This window comes from Brachyhypopomus gauderio, chromosome 18 (assembly GCF_052324685.1).
Source record: "Brachyhypopomus gauderio isolate BG-103 chromosome 18, BGAUD_0.2, whole genome shotgun sequence".
Lineage (NCBI taxonomy): Eukaryota > Metazoa > Chordata > Actinopteri > Gymnotiformes > Hypopomidae > Brachyhypopomus > Brachyhypopomus gauderio.
Window position 1 is genome coordinate 15,127,493 of NC_135228.1, and position 16,216 is coordinate 15,143,708.

General features: G+C 41.3%; 1 protein-coding gene and 1 long non-coding RNA gene across 2 annotated transcripts; both read left to right on the plus strand.

Annotated features, from left to right (window-relative positions):
- The first annotated feature begins 324 nt into the window (after positions 1–324).
- LOC143481489 (uncharacterized) lies at positions 325–1,719 on the plus strand. Its single transcript, XR_013122033.1, has 3 exons — positions 325–382; positions 1,224–1,273; positions 1,467–1,719. It is a non-coding gene; the product is annotated as an uncharacterized LOC143481489 (long non-coding RNA).
- Positions 1,720–5,729: 4,010 nt separating this feature from the next.
- LOC143481486 (complement factor B-like) lies at positions 5,730–16,211 on the plus strand. The gene is made up of 18 exons (XM_076979524.1): positions 5,730–5,813; positions 6,657–6,872; positions 6,969–7,154; positions 7,265–7,438; positions 7,669–7,755; positions 8,458–8,591; positions 8,902–9,049; positions 9,212–9,343; positions 9,424–9,519; positions 9,800–9,937; positions 11,089–11,195; positions 11,398–11,527; positions 11,654–11,801; positions 11,972–12,051; positions 12,334–12,443; positions 15,324–15,456; positions 15,698–15,747; positions 15,946–16,211. The coding sequence occupies exons 1-18, from the start codon at positions 5,759–5,761 to the stop codon at positions 16,108–16,110; spliced, it is 2,289 nt and encodes a 762-aa protein (XP_076835639.1). The 5' UTR covers positions 5,730–5,758; the 3' UTR covers positions 16,111–16,211.
- The last annotated feature ends 5 nt before the right edge of the window (positions 16,212–16,216 follow it).

A 16,216-nucleotide genomic window follows, 5' to 3' on the forward strand; every position in this document is an offset into this window, starting at 1 on the left:
TATCATAATAGTATAATCCTGTGCATGTTTCTTTCTCCCAAGCCTCAGTTATGAACATGAATCCATTAAAAAAGCTTTTGTTAAAGGTGCAGTATGTCGATATGTTATTTTCATAAAGAAACATCAGCAGAAAGCTTTATCTGTGAATAGCTAAGTAGTGTGTCAAATGTAGCACTAATCAGCCCTTTGTATGTCACTACACAATCATAGACATTTGCTGATCTCATTCTTTTTTCAATTGTTCCTTAGAGGGCTGCATGTATAGAAGATGCCAAAAAGGTATTAAAACTAACCAATGAAAATGCAACTCAGATCATTACAGACAATGTCCTGTGCACTGGTGGGGCTGAACATAATCACACAGATGATATTTCCTGCAAAGGTAATTTACCATATTTATTTTACTAATATACATTTCTTAAAGATGGATTAAATGTAGTGTAGTTTTGGAATATCTTAGTGTCTGTCTGATGATAGCAATTACATACTGTATATCAGAAGGTGGCGAATTCGGTGAGAAGAATGATGTTCTTAAGAATGGTCAAAGGTCAATTTATCAACACATAAAGTACAACACAACGTAATACAAGCAAACATAACAAAACACAGGTTAGATAAAAAGTAATGATTAGTTACAACAAACACGAGCAGAGGCTACATAAAAAACCAGACTAGCATACAAACAGATATAGGCTAAGTCATGGCCGGAGTGGGCCACTTTTTCAGCCCGGGAGTTTTATGCGCAAATCCGGCCCAAAATTATATTTCCATCCCAATCGGCCCAAACTAGAGATTGACATGAACCGGCCCATCGGGAATCCTCCCGAATCTCCCGATTAGCCACTCCGGCTCTGGGCTAAGTACAGAAACCAATGCTGGGATAAAAACAATGAGGCTTTGTACAAAACAGCGGTTAGAAAACAATGACCAGTAAACACATGGGAGAAACATGGATTAACAAGGAACAGGCTAACAAAGAACTAAAAAAGCCACAGGTGAAACTAATGACGAGGGGCGAAGAACTAAATAATGGGACGTGACAACTGAAACCAAAACAAAGAAGCACATGGAAGATGAAAACAGACATGATTGACAGATGGGGGAGGAGGTACATGTGACAATATATAGCTCGAGGTTATATAATGTTTATATATTATATAACATATATAACATTGTTTGAATTAATCTTAAGGGTCGGTTCTTTCTCTAACACTTTCAAACAGGTAATTCTGGTGGTGCTACATTTGTTGAGCAAAAGTATCGTGTGATCCAGGTCAGGGTTTAAATCACATCCTTCCTTTGAATTTTTATTTGTAGTATTTAATTTAAATATCCATAAGCAGATACCTTAAATAAGGGTTATTAAAACGTAAGCTATAAAATGCTTCAGCTTGATCTGAAAAGTGCAGTCTAAGATTATGTCCAAGCAGATGTGCAAGTGTAACTATCTGTTGTGTTTTTAATAGGTTGGCATCATCAGCTGGGGATTAAAGGATATTTGTACAGATGAAACACAGTCTGTGGAAACAGCCAGAGACTTCCACACAAACCTCTTCAGTCCAGAAGTGCAGGCTTTCCTTAAGCAATACCTGGGTGATGGAAAAAGAGGTGCTCCTCTAACGTTTCTGTAAATGTAGTGAAGTGAAGGTCTGCTTACAGTTTCTGAAAGCACATTATAAGCACATTATATCTCTTTCTTAATAATTCTTTATTGCTTTTTCATTGTTGCATTTTTGGGTCATGTATGGACAATGAGCAACACAATAAATATTTTTGCATGTTAAGAGAATGTCCTGTATTTATTTATGAATCTAATATTTTAATTTAAGCAAAAGGAGAAGTGCTATATAAGACTGCATATAAACTACTGGATAGAGTCAGTCTTTAATTGTAATGCAGCATAGGCTGCGGAGTGAGTAGGCGGACACAAACGCTGAGGAGAGCGAGATTCACTAAAGGGGATTCTATAATCATGGTCGTAATGGCTGGCAGGGGTCATATCACGAGGACAGTCCAAACATGAAAGGTAAATAGGCATGATGACTAGGAACTAGAACAAAACAAGGCAGGGACAAACGTAAAAGGAGGTACTCACAGGGCAACGGGATGAACACTAGAATGAATACACGAATTAACATAGAACAATGGAATGCATTGGAATGCAATGGAATGCAATGGAAAATCCTCAAAATACCCGACAGGGGACAAGGGAAACACAGGCACTATTAATACACAATGCTAACAAGACACAGGTGGAAACACTGACGACACGGGTGCGGTAGACGGTGGGAGACCATGGAAACAGACAACAAGGCGGGATCAACGAGCAGGGAACTGGAGTGACAGAAGAGGGGGGCGTAGCCCTACGTGTCAATAATCTAACACCTTAGTGAATGTTTCCTTACTGGTTAGATGCTACAAGTGTAACATGAACACTAAAGGTCAGAATCTCACAGACATGTAATGACTTTTATTGAATGGGTAACACAGGACTTCTCTTGCGTGTCTCTTAATGGACTGAAAAGGAGGGGACAAAACAGAAAGGTAACCGGGAGAGCTAGACAGTAGAATGCATGGTACGTACGCTGGATAACACGATGGCAATACTTCGCAATGGCTAGGTGGGTGTGTCACGGTGAGGCGGCCCCCTACCGGCCGCCTCTGTCCACAGCGGCTGTGTTGTTGTTGTTTTGTGACGTCGTGTACGCCCCTCAGGTGGGCGGAGCCCGTGATCCGTTCCCACCTGATGGTCGTTTTTCTGTCTATATATGTCTTGTCTTTGTACCAGTTGACCGCTGGTCATTATATCCTTGATTTGGATCTATTGCACGGGTTTTAGGTTTGCACACTTTATATTAAACCACCCTTTTTCCCTGAGACTTGGCGTGATCGCTTCCTTTTTGTTGCTCACACCTGCCCGTCACAGAATGACCAGCCACCCTTCGGAAGCCGCCGAGTCTCTTTTTCTTTCTCCTTCGTTCGTGGTCATGTCTCGTGGTAAGTGTTTGTCTGCGTAGTGTTTTGTTTGAAGAGCTCCGCCGTGCTTTTGTGTTTTGTGTGTGTGTGTAGCACGGCGAGGACCAGGGCAGTCTGCCCTGAGAAAGCTCTTCGGGTCTGTTGTCAGTGTGTGTGAAGAGTTCCGCCGTGTTTTCGAGTTGTGTCCGTGGCACGGCGAAGACCAGGAATGTCTTCCTGGCGATAACTCTTCGTGTTGTAGTGAATGTGTGTATGCGTGAACGGACGTGTCGATCGGTATGCGCGCTCATTGTGTTATATGTTACATGTTCTGTGTGTGACGCTGGTGCCGCTCCTCACCGTCGCCTCGCTCCCCGTGTTGTTTTGTGTTTCATGTGGGGAGCGACTGCGAACGTGAGCGGCGCGTCACTGTGTCTGTTTATGTAGAGCGCGCGTTTGTGGGTCCCGTCTGTTTGTGTGTACGCCGTTTTTTGTTTGCTTGTCTAGTCTTTGCGTGTGTGTTGTGTCCTAACGTGTTGTCTAATGTTTGCGTGTAATTCCACGCATGCTCCTCCCCCTGAATGTGTGTTTGGGGGGGGACCGGCTGTGGTCCCGTGCCATGGGGTGTGGCACGGAGGGCGTCTCTCCCAAGGGAGGCCCTGAATAGGGTAAGGCGCGTTTGTGTTTTGTGTTTGTATGTGTGTGTGTGTGTGTGTGTGTGTGTGTGAGGGTGTGTTCTTTGTGCAGGTGCTTCTCCTTGGCAGTGTTCCTGGACCTTGTGGGGGTCTCCACCTGGCAGGAGCCCCCTTGTGTTGTGGGGTGACCGGAGCCCGGTCGTGAAGAGCCCCTCCCTAGAGGGCTGGGGCCCCCGGATGTTTGGGGACCATGGGGCTCCGGTCTGAAAAGCTCCTGCTGGGGATGGAGATCCTCCCTCCTGCCCGGGGTGACCAGGAGGCCCTTGGGGCTGCTCCCTAGCCCGCGTCGGGGGTGCTCTGGGCCTCGGTCTCTGGCGCTCCTGGGTTGGGTGGAGGAGTCCACCTTGAGATGAGAGGCCCCGGGAGGGGTTGGCTCCCCAGGAGGCTGGGGTGACCCCTAGCAGAAGGCAGGGGTCAGCTCTGGGAGGAGGTAGGTCCAGGAGGTGAAGTAGCCACGCCTTGGAGAGGTAGCCTGCACACCCACACACACACAAGGGACGAGAGAGGAGCCGTAGCCCCTCGTCCTCACACCCATGGGGCTTACCAGCTGAATGCCGGTTAGGGCGTGAGGGCCCTGTGACCGACTGGGGCGTGGTTTTGTGTTGTTAACGGCCCGGTCGGTCCAGGGTCCCGCCCAGGGAGGTGAGCTGACTAATGTTATGTGTTTTGTGTTTCAGCTCGTGGACTGCAGGAGGTGTGTCCCTGCCTGTCCTTGCCTTCCTGCCCCTTCGTGTTGTTGTGCAGCCGCTGTGTGCCACACACCCAGTGGAGGGGAGTGCGGCTTGGTGGGGGGGTCTGTCACGGTGAGGCGGCCCCCTACCGGCCGCCTCTGTCCACAGCGGCTGTGTTGTTGTTGTTTTGTGACGTCGTGTACGCCCCTCAGGTGGGCGGAGCCCGTGATCCGTTCCCACCTGATGGTCGTTTGTCTGTCTATATATGTCTTGTCTTTGTACCAGTTGACCGCTGGTCATTATATCCTTGATTTGGATCTATTGCACGGGTTTTAGGTTTGCACACTTTATATTAAACCACCCTTTTTCCCTGAGACTTGGCGTGATCGCTTCCTTTTTGTTGCTCACACCTGCCCGTCACAGGGTGTATGTGTCCCTAGATCCATTGAATTGTTTTTTTTTTCTTGGATATTCATGATAGTGAAAATGTGATACTATAAGGACTCTGTAATGTCCTTGCCACTTTTAAGAGCTTCATGGGGTGATGGCCCAATATTTCCAGTTTTCCTAACTAGGCATCCTTTTACAAATGCTTTGTTCTGGGTTTCATTGACATTTCTGTGTTTGTGAAATAAATATTTTGAAGATTTATTGTTTGCCTTGTTTTTTTATAGAGGTTATTATACTTATATATATTTATATGATTATACTTTTAGTCTGGATCACCTATTAACATCATCTTAATCCTAATCAAGGATGATGATGCATCATAGCTTTCTACATACTTACAAACAGCCTGAGTCCACCACTAGTGATTGGTTTTCTCTTTTTCAGGAGAATTACCTAACAATTGCTGGCTTATCAGTTTGTAAACAAATGTTTCCCATGGATATGTGTATCGGGGCAAAGTTTCAATCCCCGGACTTTCCTGGTTTTACTCAACGTGAACATTACTTTCCAGTATTTGCTCATTCTGTTCATGGTTTCAAATGAGCTGTAATAACCTGTTTGTATAGTCACATAAATAAAAAGGCCTTGACAGCACATACCGAATCATTAAAAGTTGACTAAACGCAGTATGACAAAGATAAAACCAGCTGGATTCAATCATTGGGGAAGGTTATAATCTATGACCAAGTGTGTTGCTTTAATTATTACATGACATAATTATTAAATATAACATTCATTTAAAATCGTTACCGTCAAGGTTACAATTTGCACCTTGATTTGACTGGCAGGAAAACAGTGTTGATTAATCGCTTTGCCTTGCATGTGATGTAGATGGTGGACAGTGGTCCTTTCTATTTGACTTCTTGTTAAACAGTGACAAAATGGACTGTGTTCCTTCTGGCCATGTCTACCCCACTATATAAAAATGCATTGACCCTTCTGGTTGCTTATTTTTCATACCATTTACACTACGCTCGTAAAGACAACATGGAGTTTGTCACTTGGATGATTTTTTTCATTTTTATGACTGTGACTGTAACTGGTAAGTCCTGTTGAATTTTTTCCTCACTGAACACTAAAAAAAATGTTTACTCAGTTTTGAGAAACTGGTATTTTCTAATTTAAAAATATTGAATGACGTTTGTATTAGAAATTCCATAATGTATATATATTTTATATTTTATTAATTTTTTCTATAAAATCTACATTTTGTTCAGTGTATTATTATTTCTTTGATCCATGATCTATCTCTTAGGTATGTTATCCTGTCTTCCAAATAGAGTTTTGGGATGCCCTTGTTGTTTTAATGTCCTGTCCCATTCTCATCACAACAGAGACAGATTTTGGAAATGGGTTGCAAAACACAAGCAAACACAAGTATATAACCAAAGAGTTTACTGAAATGTATGAAAATGAAACTGAACATTAAAATGCACTTAAAGGAACAAGAAAGTAAGCGTTTGATGGAGGCTACAGGTTTGGGGGGTGCATGCTCAGTCACATGAAGGATGCTATGTCTCCTGGACATGATCACACTGCATCTCTGGAGCATGGTGGCTGCCTTCTTCCTCCACTGGGCCTGGTCTCACCGACTGACCATAGAGCCATGGAGAAGTGGCCATGTTTCCTTGATGGGGCCCTCAAGGTTGACCGAGTATGGAGGTGCAGACATGGACAGAGAAGTTTGGTGTTGAACTAGTCTCCAGCGAGCTTTGGGAAAGACCACATCTGAACACCATTTTCTACATTCTTTCATTTTTGGGGGAGATTTGTAATTTCTGAACCAGAGCTATCCACCTTTGATTTTAGACCAGGGTTATGAAACGAAACTGCCCATGAAGCGAAACTTAGCAAATAATCATTCCATTTATCTGCTTCTTTGCAGATGTTTCATCTACACATCTGAACAGTAACCTCATGTGCTCTGACAGTAACCTGACCATCAGTGGAGGCACCTTCACCCTCTCCAAGATGTATAATGATGGCAGTGTACTGAGGTACCACTGCCCAGAGGGTTATTATCCACATCCTGTGCTATTTCGTCAATGTTTCAGGGGCCAGTGGGATCCTGCACCCACCAGAAAACAGCCAGAGTGCAAACGTAAGCAGCACACCAATGTAACACATCTCCTCTGTAATTAATGACAGATTATACTTCATTATAGACCAAGGTGTCACTGTCTTTCTCATTCTACAGGGGTCACATGCCCTAATCCATCTGTTATGACGAATGGAGAAGTGGACCCCTACAAGAAGATTTACTACGTGAATGACACAACAACTTATAGGTGTAACTCTGATTACACATTCCGAGGTTCCTCCACACGAGTGTGCCAGGCTAATGGGAAATGGAGTGGTGGCACACCGATTTGTAGTCGTAACTGTAAGTACAGAGATGTTCCACTGGTCTTGCTGGTATTTGTATTAAGTTATCATCTGTATAATCATTAAAACTATGAAGATGTTTCATGTTTAAATGTACCCAACCCACAGCTGACCACTGCCCTGATCCTGGTATCCCCCCTGGTGCCAGCAGAACAGGCCACATCTTCAACATTGATGACACAGTTACCTACCGCTGCAATAACAACTTGAAGTTGCTGGGTTCTAAAGTTCGTGTGTGTCAGGATGATGGACAGTGGTCTGGGCAAGAACCGGAGTGCTATGGTGAAGACCCTGGCTTAAACATAACACACTGCTGCACATCAAACTGAATAGCTCTCAAATGTATCATGTGTTATCTGGGAATAAAATTAATTATCGCTTTTACAATCTATAACAGCCTTTTAGTCACATATGTACTAATTAATTCTGTTCCTGTACCATATATATCCTACGAAGTAAAATGTATATATCCTAGTAAAATGGTCCTGATGTCACCTATGCTGTGTTTTTAGCTGTTTTCACATATGATACTCCAGAGGAAGTAGCAGAGGCTTTCAGCGGTTCTCTACAGACTACGTTAATGATGCATGAGGAAACAGGTAGAGGAGCACTGCACAGCTCACATTTTCTGATGACTTTGATATCTTAAGCTCAGAAAACTGGCATGTCATTTACTTTTTTATTGACAATGAATTATTTCATCTTCCTATTTCAGATAAATCGTACACTAAACATTTCTTTGAATTTAATAATGCTTAAGTAAAGTCCCCAAGGAACTTAAATCTGTGTTCTTTTTCAAATTTGGTTAATATTGCTCTTCTGGGTACACCATGTGCAAACAACACCATGTCCAAAGTCCAGTAAATTACCAATTTGTTTAGCCAAACTTTCTATCATTTCTTCTGTATATGGTTGGTCACAATGTTGTGTAATGTTTGGCTAAACGTTTCTCAACAAAGACTATGCTGCACTACAATTAATCTATCTTAAAAAAAGTAACTGAACTAGATTTTATTTATATTAATTATTTGTTAATGCATGTATTGTTAATGCATGTTGCATGAGTCCAATTATGCAATAAACTGTGATATCGCTCCATTACAATTCAGCTTTGCTTGAGTCAGCCAAACATTTTCAGCAGTATTTTATCATATTTCTATTTTTTTTATTGGAATTTGGTGAGAGTATAAAATACCATTCCCGTGTTATACTCATATTTTTAGTGTTTTAAAATATACACCTTGTTCTTAATGCATTATTATTATTAATGCCACATTAACACCTGTTCTTACATGTTTCAGATCTAGAAGGGAAGAGAATCAAACTAGAACAGGGAGGAAGATTGGACATCTACATTGCCCTGGATGCATCTGACAGCATAGATGAAAGCGACTTTAATGAAGCAAGAAATATCACTAAGCAACTGATAGAAAAAGTAAATTAGTACGAATGTGGGAATTGTTGTTTTTCAGTGTGCCACTCCTAATCCCAGCCTTTATGATTGATTTTAATCTTGTTTAATCTCTTTCCTGCACTAATAGACTGGAGTCTATTAATATCCTATTCAGATTTATTCCACATGTATGTTATTCGGTTACATGGTAAATAGTTAGTAAATGGTAAATGTCTGTAGTCCATATGTACTGTGAAGACCAGTTTTCTCTTATTTACTGTGTACTGTTCCACATCAGAATGGGCTCATCTAAGGATAATCTTTCCTTTTTTTAACCCTGTTCAATCAACAGATTCGCTATTATCAGGTTTCCCCAAATTATGAAATAATTATTTTTGCAACAGACGTCACAAGAATAGTTAGTATTGCAGATTACAAGAATCGTGATGATAAAAATCTGGATGCAATTCTTCAGGATCTGGACGATTTCAAATTTGATGGTGAGCCTTTAGGCATTTTGAGATACATTTCGTCATCTCTTTTTTGTAGTATAAGGTCATAAAAATTCTTATGTGCTTTGAAATATACAAATTGGACATAGTGTCTCATTCTATTCTTTTCATCACAATGTATTTATTTTTTTACTTATTTACATTTGGCAGCAAGAGGAAACAATGCAGGAACCAACATCGCAAAAGCCTATGGAGCAATTCTGGACAGCATCAACTTTGAAAAGGCCAGAGCTCCAGAGGCCTTTAATGATATACATCACGTTATAATCATGTTCACTGATGGTAATTACCTTATTATTCAACAATATTGTCATAATATAGCGCTACCGTCAGTGTAAATGTCCCTATTTCACTGTCTGTAGGTATTTCCAATATGGGAGGGGACCCCAAACTCAAGGTTAATGAAATCAAAGAAGCTGTGTACAATGGAGAAGAGGAAAAACGTGATGAAAATCTTGGTCAGGAAACCATGTGTTCTGTATCATTCTGTATCAGTAATGAGGACATGTGATAAGCAGAAGAGATGGCAGTCCTAATTCTGTTAATACATTTTTCCATCCATTAGATGAATTCTGTGCATTATTCTGTTGCTTATTATTCTTCATACACGATCCAAAATGCTATTTTAATGTGAACGTGTGTTAAATTAGAATGCCTGATCTTAAAAAACATAAATACATTTAAAACCTTTTAAAAAGTGTTTGATAGTCCACTGACTCTAACATTGTCACATTACAGATCTGTATGTGTTTGGTGTGGGCGATGATGTGCTGAAAGAAGACATTGATGGCTGGGTAACAAAAAGACGAGATGAGGATCATTTCTTTTTATTCCGGCACAAGAAAAACGTGCAAGAAACCTTTGATCAAATGATTGGTAATTCTGAACTTCTCTGTTTGTTTTGGAGCTCATGCTATCCTCCTGGAGTGATTCCCAGAGACACGGTGTATTAGGAAGCTTCACTCCGATCATCTTGACAGTCCTTTTGTGACGGGCAGGGTGAGCGAAAATAAATGGAAGTGATCACGCCAAGTCTCAGGGAAATAGGATGGTTTAATATGTAAAGTGCGCAAACCAAAACCCGTGAACTGATCCGAATTAAGGATATAATAACCAGCAGTCAACTGGTACAAAGACAAGACATATATAGACGAACAAACGACCCTCAGGTGAGACGGATCGCGGGCACCGCCCACCTGAGGGACGAACACAACGCCACACCCACAGGACAAGCTGCTGCTGTAGACGGGGGCGACCAGTAGGGGGCCGCCGTACCGTGACAGATCCCCCCCTCCAAGCCGCACTCCCCTCCACCGGCTGTGCGGCCTACAGCAGCAGCACACAAAACAAAGGGGCAGGCAGGCAGGGACAAGGGACACACCCCCTGTAGTCCCGGAGCTGAAACACAAAACACAAACACAGGTTAGCTCGCCTACCTGGGCGGGTCCCTGGACCGACTGGGCCGTCAACAAGACAAAACCACGCCCCGGTCGGTCACAGGGCCCTCACGCCCTAACCGGCCTTAAGCCGCATAGCCCCACAGGTGCGAGGACGGCGGGCCACGGCTCCGTGTCCGTCCGGGGTGTATGTGTGCAGGTTACCTCCCTGGGGCGTGCCGTTACGTTGTCTGCGTGTCGTTATGTCCATGTTTGTACTTCCGTGGGCGTGGGTTGTTTGTGAGCGTGTTCGTTTGTTACACCTGTGCCTTGTCTCGAGGTCACGTGGGTCTGTGTTATTCACCTATTTAATGTGCGTTAGCGCGGTGTCTTGTGCTCGTCTTTGTCTAAAGTTCATGCCCGTGCAAGCATACGCGTCTGCGTGCTTGCACCGTTTGTGCTGGGCTTTTTCGTGTGTACGTTAATAAACGTTGTGTGTTGCACCTTGAGACGCTCGTCGTGCCTCCTTTCTGCGAGCGTCACACCTTTGTCCTGTTACTGGATGACTATACTCTGTGTTAGTTGCACTGAATTTTACTGTGCATTACAAGGTGTTTGCATGTATCACATTATGTATTGTGTTTTATATAGATGAGAGCACTAGTGTGAGTCTGTGTGGACTCTACAGAGACTATGATGATGGAACTCCATCAACCATGCGTCGTAGATACCCCTGGCTGATTAAGATTGATGTGACTGTGAGTATATTTAATTATTAAATATAAATATCAAGTATTTAAAAAAACTAATAATTTTTGTAGTCAGTTATGTTGTGTCTAAAATGAAAATTCCAGGTAAGTAACTACAGTGTACTTATATGTAAGATATATGGAGATATTAAAATTGCACAGAAGTACATAATGTTTCCAGAGAAATTATTCCTGTTCTTGTTCTCCACAGCATGATGATGGCACAGTTGCAAACTGCATAGGATCACTGGTCACTCCTACATTTATTCTAACGGCTGCCCACTGCTTTAGGATTGATGATATATCTGAAAATATTAAAGTTGAGGCACCCAATGCTAAAGGTACCATATGCAGTTGAAAGTAAAAAGTCATTTTAAGCTGAAATTTGAACAAAATTAAAATATACAAGCATTATAATATGTAGTAAATATAGTAAATCTTTAAATCCCCTTTTTACTTGTGATCAGGCACCACATTACCAAAAGTGACGCAATACATCCCTCACCCCAAATTCCAAGTCAGAGGTAAAGCGAAGGAGGGAATATCAGAGTTCTACGAGTATGATGTGGCTCTTATTGAACTAGAGGCTAGTGTCATAGTTGGCACTCATCTCAGGTGAGCTGTCTGAGTTAATGCAACATCTACATTTGAGTTTAAACAATACATCACAACAGCATTTCTATGATCACCGTAGCCCCAGCAAATGGGCAATGAAAATGATATATGAGAATATACCGAGACCAAGTTATATCCTAACTCATTATTCTCGGCTACCTGTGTATTAGAACCATATGCATCCCCTGTACCAAAGAGACGAGTGGGGCTCTAAGGTTGTCTTCCAGTGATGTGACATGCAAACACCACAGTGAGTTAAAGACAAATTATTAAAAACCATATTTAGTGTTTATTAGATTAGATTAGATTCAACTTTATTGTCACTGTGCAAGTACAAGTATGCACCAATGAAATGTAAATATTAAAGATTAATTTATTACTTATTAATCTTAATTAATGAATCTTAATCTAATAACTTAATTAGTCAATTTAAAATGAGTAATATCTCTGTAGGTGTCATTTGAAAGTGATGGACAACTAGCAGTTAAACTGTTACAACTATGAATAACTGTTTTCTCTTTTTTCTCTACAGAGGATGAACTGATGAAAAATGACCTTGTGAAGGCTAATTTCATGACAGCTAAGAAAGAGAATGGTGATTTTCTTCCAAAAAAAAAAGTTCAAATCAAACAAGGACATAAGGTAAAGACATATCTCACAGTCTACTGTTTAAAAGGTCTGGCTGGTGGCTGCCCTACAGAAAAATAGTGTAATAATACCAGAAGACTCAATGACTGGGGGCCCCGAGCTCCACGTCTTCACATGTAGAATATTAACTGAAGGCTTGATTAAATAGGTGAGTCGTAAGTCTAGATTTAAAGATTGGAACTGTGTCAGAATCTCGGATTGGAGCTGGAAGGCTATTCAATAACTGAGGGGCTTTAAAGGAGAAAGCTCTGCCTCCGGCTGTAGTCTTGCTCATTTTTGGAGCTAAGAGAAATCCTGCATTTCGCGAGTGCAGAAGGGTTGGAAGCGAGGTGGGTTATAGTATGCAATGAGATATTGTGTGTAACGTGCGAGAGTTAAGAGGTGGACACAAATACAGAGGGAGCTGACATGACTAATACAAGCAGCAGGGGCACAGGAACTATGAGATATACTAGTTAAAATAAAGCTACAGCAAAACAAGAAACCAATAACCAGACAGGATAACTCAGATAACAAAAGTCAAAGAATACAACAAATGCAAGAACTACAAACGAGGACAGAAAACAGGCATAGGAACACAGGAACAACTTACAGACCAGAATACAATAAACCAGAGATTACTAACACAATGACTTACAAAGAGGGACTGAAACACAGGGAGTACAAGTACCAAACAAATCAAGACAAACTAGAAACACCTGAGCTGAAAACAAGGAAGGAGGGACAGACAAGACAAGGTGAACAACAGAAGACATGGACTGGACTAACTGGGGAACGGATCTAAACAAGGTTACACAGAAGACACGGACTGGACTAACTGGGGAACGGATCTAAACAAGGTTACACAGAAGACATGGACAGGACTGACAGCAGGAAGGAACACTGACAGGGGTGCGACAGACAGAGGGAAAGCATAGAAACAGGGCGGGATAAACAGACGAGGAGAACACAGGCACATGGAACCGTAGCCCTATGTGACATTGTGGACGCAAGACGTTTGATGGATTTTAACACAACAGAAGAATTTTTTTATCAATTCTATATTTAACTGGAAGCCAGTAATGCAGAGAGTATAGGACTGGCATGATGAGATTCTCTAGCCCTAGTTAGGACTCTAGCTGCAGCATTCTGTACAAGTTGAATTTTCTTTAGGGACTGTTTAGAACAGGGATGTCAAAGTCAAATACACCGAGGGCCAAAAAACCAAATTTGCTACAAGCCGAGGGCCGGACTGGTTCAATGTTTATTAAAACATATTGAAATGATTGCACATATTGAACCAAGACCCAACACAGTGTATATTATTTAATGCTTAAATGAATAAAGCAATATTTTCTTATGGATCTGTCAGTAATTTCAAGTGAAAACATTTTTCAACAAGCAAACAGATAAAAACAAACTTCCTTCAAAGAAAACATGTCCTGTACATTAAATTAATAAAGTAATAAAGGTTTGAAAAGTGCTGGAATTTAGGCTAAAGTATTTGAAAATGCTTGAAATTGTAACGACTTCGTTTCACAACAAATGTATTACGTTAACAAATACAAGCCTCTTGTAATTCCAGGACAAAACATGAGAGAACGTGAAGACGTTAAGATTGGGCGTTTTGAAAATAAACAACCATTAAATAATGTGAATAAAAAAGCGAATTATTTCGAATCATTTCGACTATATGTATAAATATCTAACTTAATTAAGTTTAACTTGTGCGCGCAGTTACAAAATTCGAGAGGCGCACGACCTTGCGAATCGACAGCGTGCGACGCCCTCGCGCACGGGCAGAGCCACTGCGATTGCGTCATTTTCGCCGCGCGGACCCTCGCCGCTTGTGTGCGCGGCAGTGACTTTGCGGGCTACCGTTGCATTGTGGGGAATGTAGTGTTTGTGCGTGCAAAACACCATCGGGCGGCTGTGGCCTGCGGGCCGGTTCTAATAGTAATTAAATATCATCCAGGGGGCCATAGATAATCAATTCGCGGGCCGGATTTGGCCCGCGGGCCTTGACTTTGACATATGTGGTTTAGAACATCCAATTAGAAGACCACAGTAGTCCAATCTTGATGAGACAAAAGCATGGACCAGCTTCTCTGCATCAGCTAATGAAAGAAATGTCTCAGCTTGGTGATATTACATAAATGGAAAAAGGCAGCCTTAGTGACATTGCATGTATGTGTGTCAAATGAAAAATCCGAATCAATAGTGACACCTAAGCTTTTGCGGTAGATTTACGTGTTACTGAAAAAGCCATCTAGGGAAAGAGGAATATCAGACCAATTACTTCTAGCAGCTTTGGGTCCAAGAAGTAACACCTCTGTCTTATCGAAATTTAGAAGACCCTCAGGTGAGACGGGGCCCCGCCCACCTGAGGGACGAACACAACACAACAACAACAACAACACAACTGCTGCTGCAGTTCTGATGCCTCTCAGATTTATGTGACACGTTTTAGAAGACTCATGAATCCTCTGATTTCACACCCTACTAACTTATTAGTATTAAATTTAGTGGAACCATTTTGTAGTGTAGTCCAAATTTTCAATTAAAAATTCTGATTCCCTGTATTGTTCATTATATTGTTACCAATAGTTTATCCTCAATTATGTGAACAAAATTATATACAGTCCACAATGCATAGTGGTTCCCTACAGCAGTCTTTCTCCCAAGCCTCAATTATGAATATAAATTCATTTTAAAAAGCTTTTGTTAAAGGTGTCGTTGTAGAAATGTTCAGAGAAACATCAAATGGGAAGCCTGATGAATATCTGTGAATAGCTAAGCAGTGTGTCAAATGTAGCACTAATCAGTCCTTTGTATGCCACTACAGAAAACATAAAGACATTTGCTGGTCTCATATGGTTTTCCATTTTTCCTTAGAGAACTGCATGTCTTGAAGATGCCAAAAAGGTATTAAATATGACAGATGTACAGGTAGCGAAAGCTATTACAGACAACTTCCTGTGCACTGGTGGGGCTGAACAAAATGAAGTAGATGATATAGCTTGCAAAGGTAATTTACCTTAGGTTGCTTGCAATACACATGTCTGCCTGAGCTTCCCAGAGATATGTCAGATACTGTACTTTTGTAATATAAATGCATCACAAATGTAAGATTTGTGTTTATATGGTTACATGGTGTATCTGAAGATAGCAATTACATTGTCATTTTCCTTATGTTCTGTTTTATCCTCGCATATTTAAACATATTAATCTTATGGGTACTCACTGTAAAGTCTGACACTTCCCAACAGGTGACTCTGGTGGTGCTACATTTGTGGAGCAAAAGAAACGTGTGATCCAGGTGAGGCTTTGAGTCATCTTCTGCCTTCAACTGTTTGATTTTTTGTTGTTGTTCATATAGTTTGCCTATAATTGTCCATGAGCAGATGTCTTAAATAAGCAACAGACCATTGAGCTATAACAATAACTGAATCATCAACTTGATCTGAAGAAGGCAATGTTAGTATAATTGTCTGGTTTGTTTTGCTTTTTTTTATAGGTTGGCATCATTAGCTGGGGATTAAAGGATATTTGTACAGATGAAACACAGTCTGTGGAAACAGCCAGAGACTTCCACACAAACCTCTTCAGTCCAGAAGTGCAGGATTTCCTTAAGCAATACCTGGGTGATGGAAAAAGAGGTGCTCCTCTAACATTTTTGTAACTGTAATGATGTGAAGGTCTGCTTACAGTTTCTGGAAGCACATCATTTGTCTTTGTTAAAAATACTTTTTTGATTTTTCATTACCGCATGTTTGGAGCATTTATGG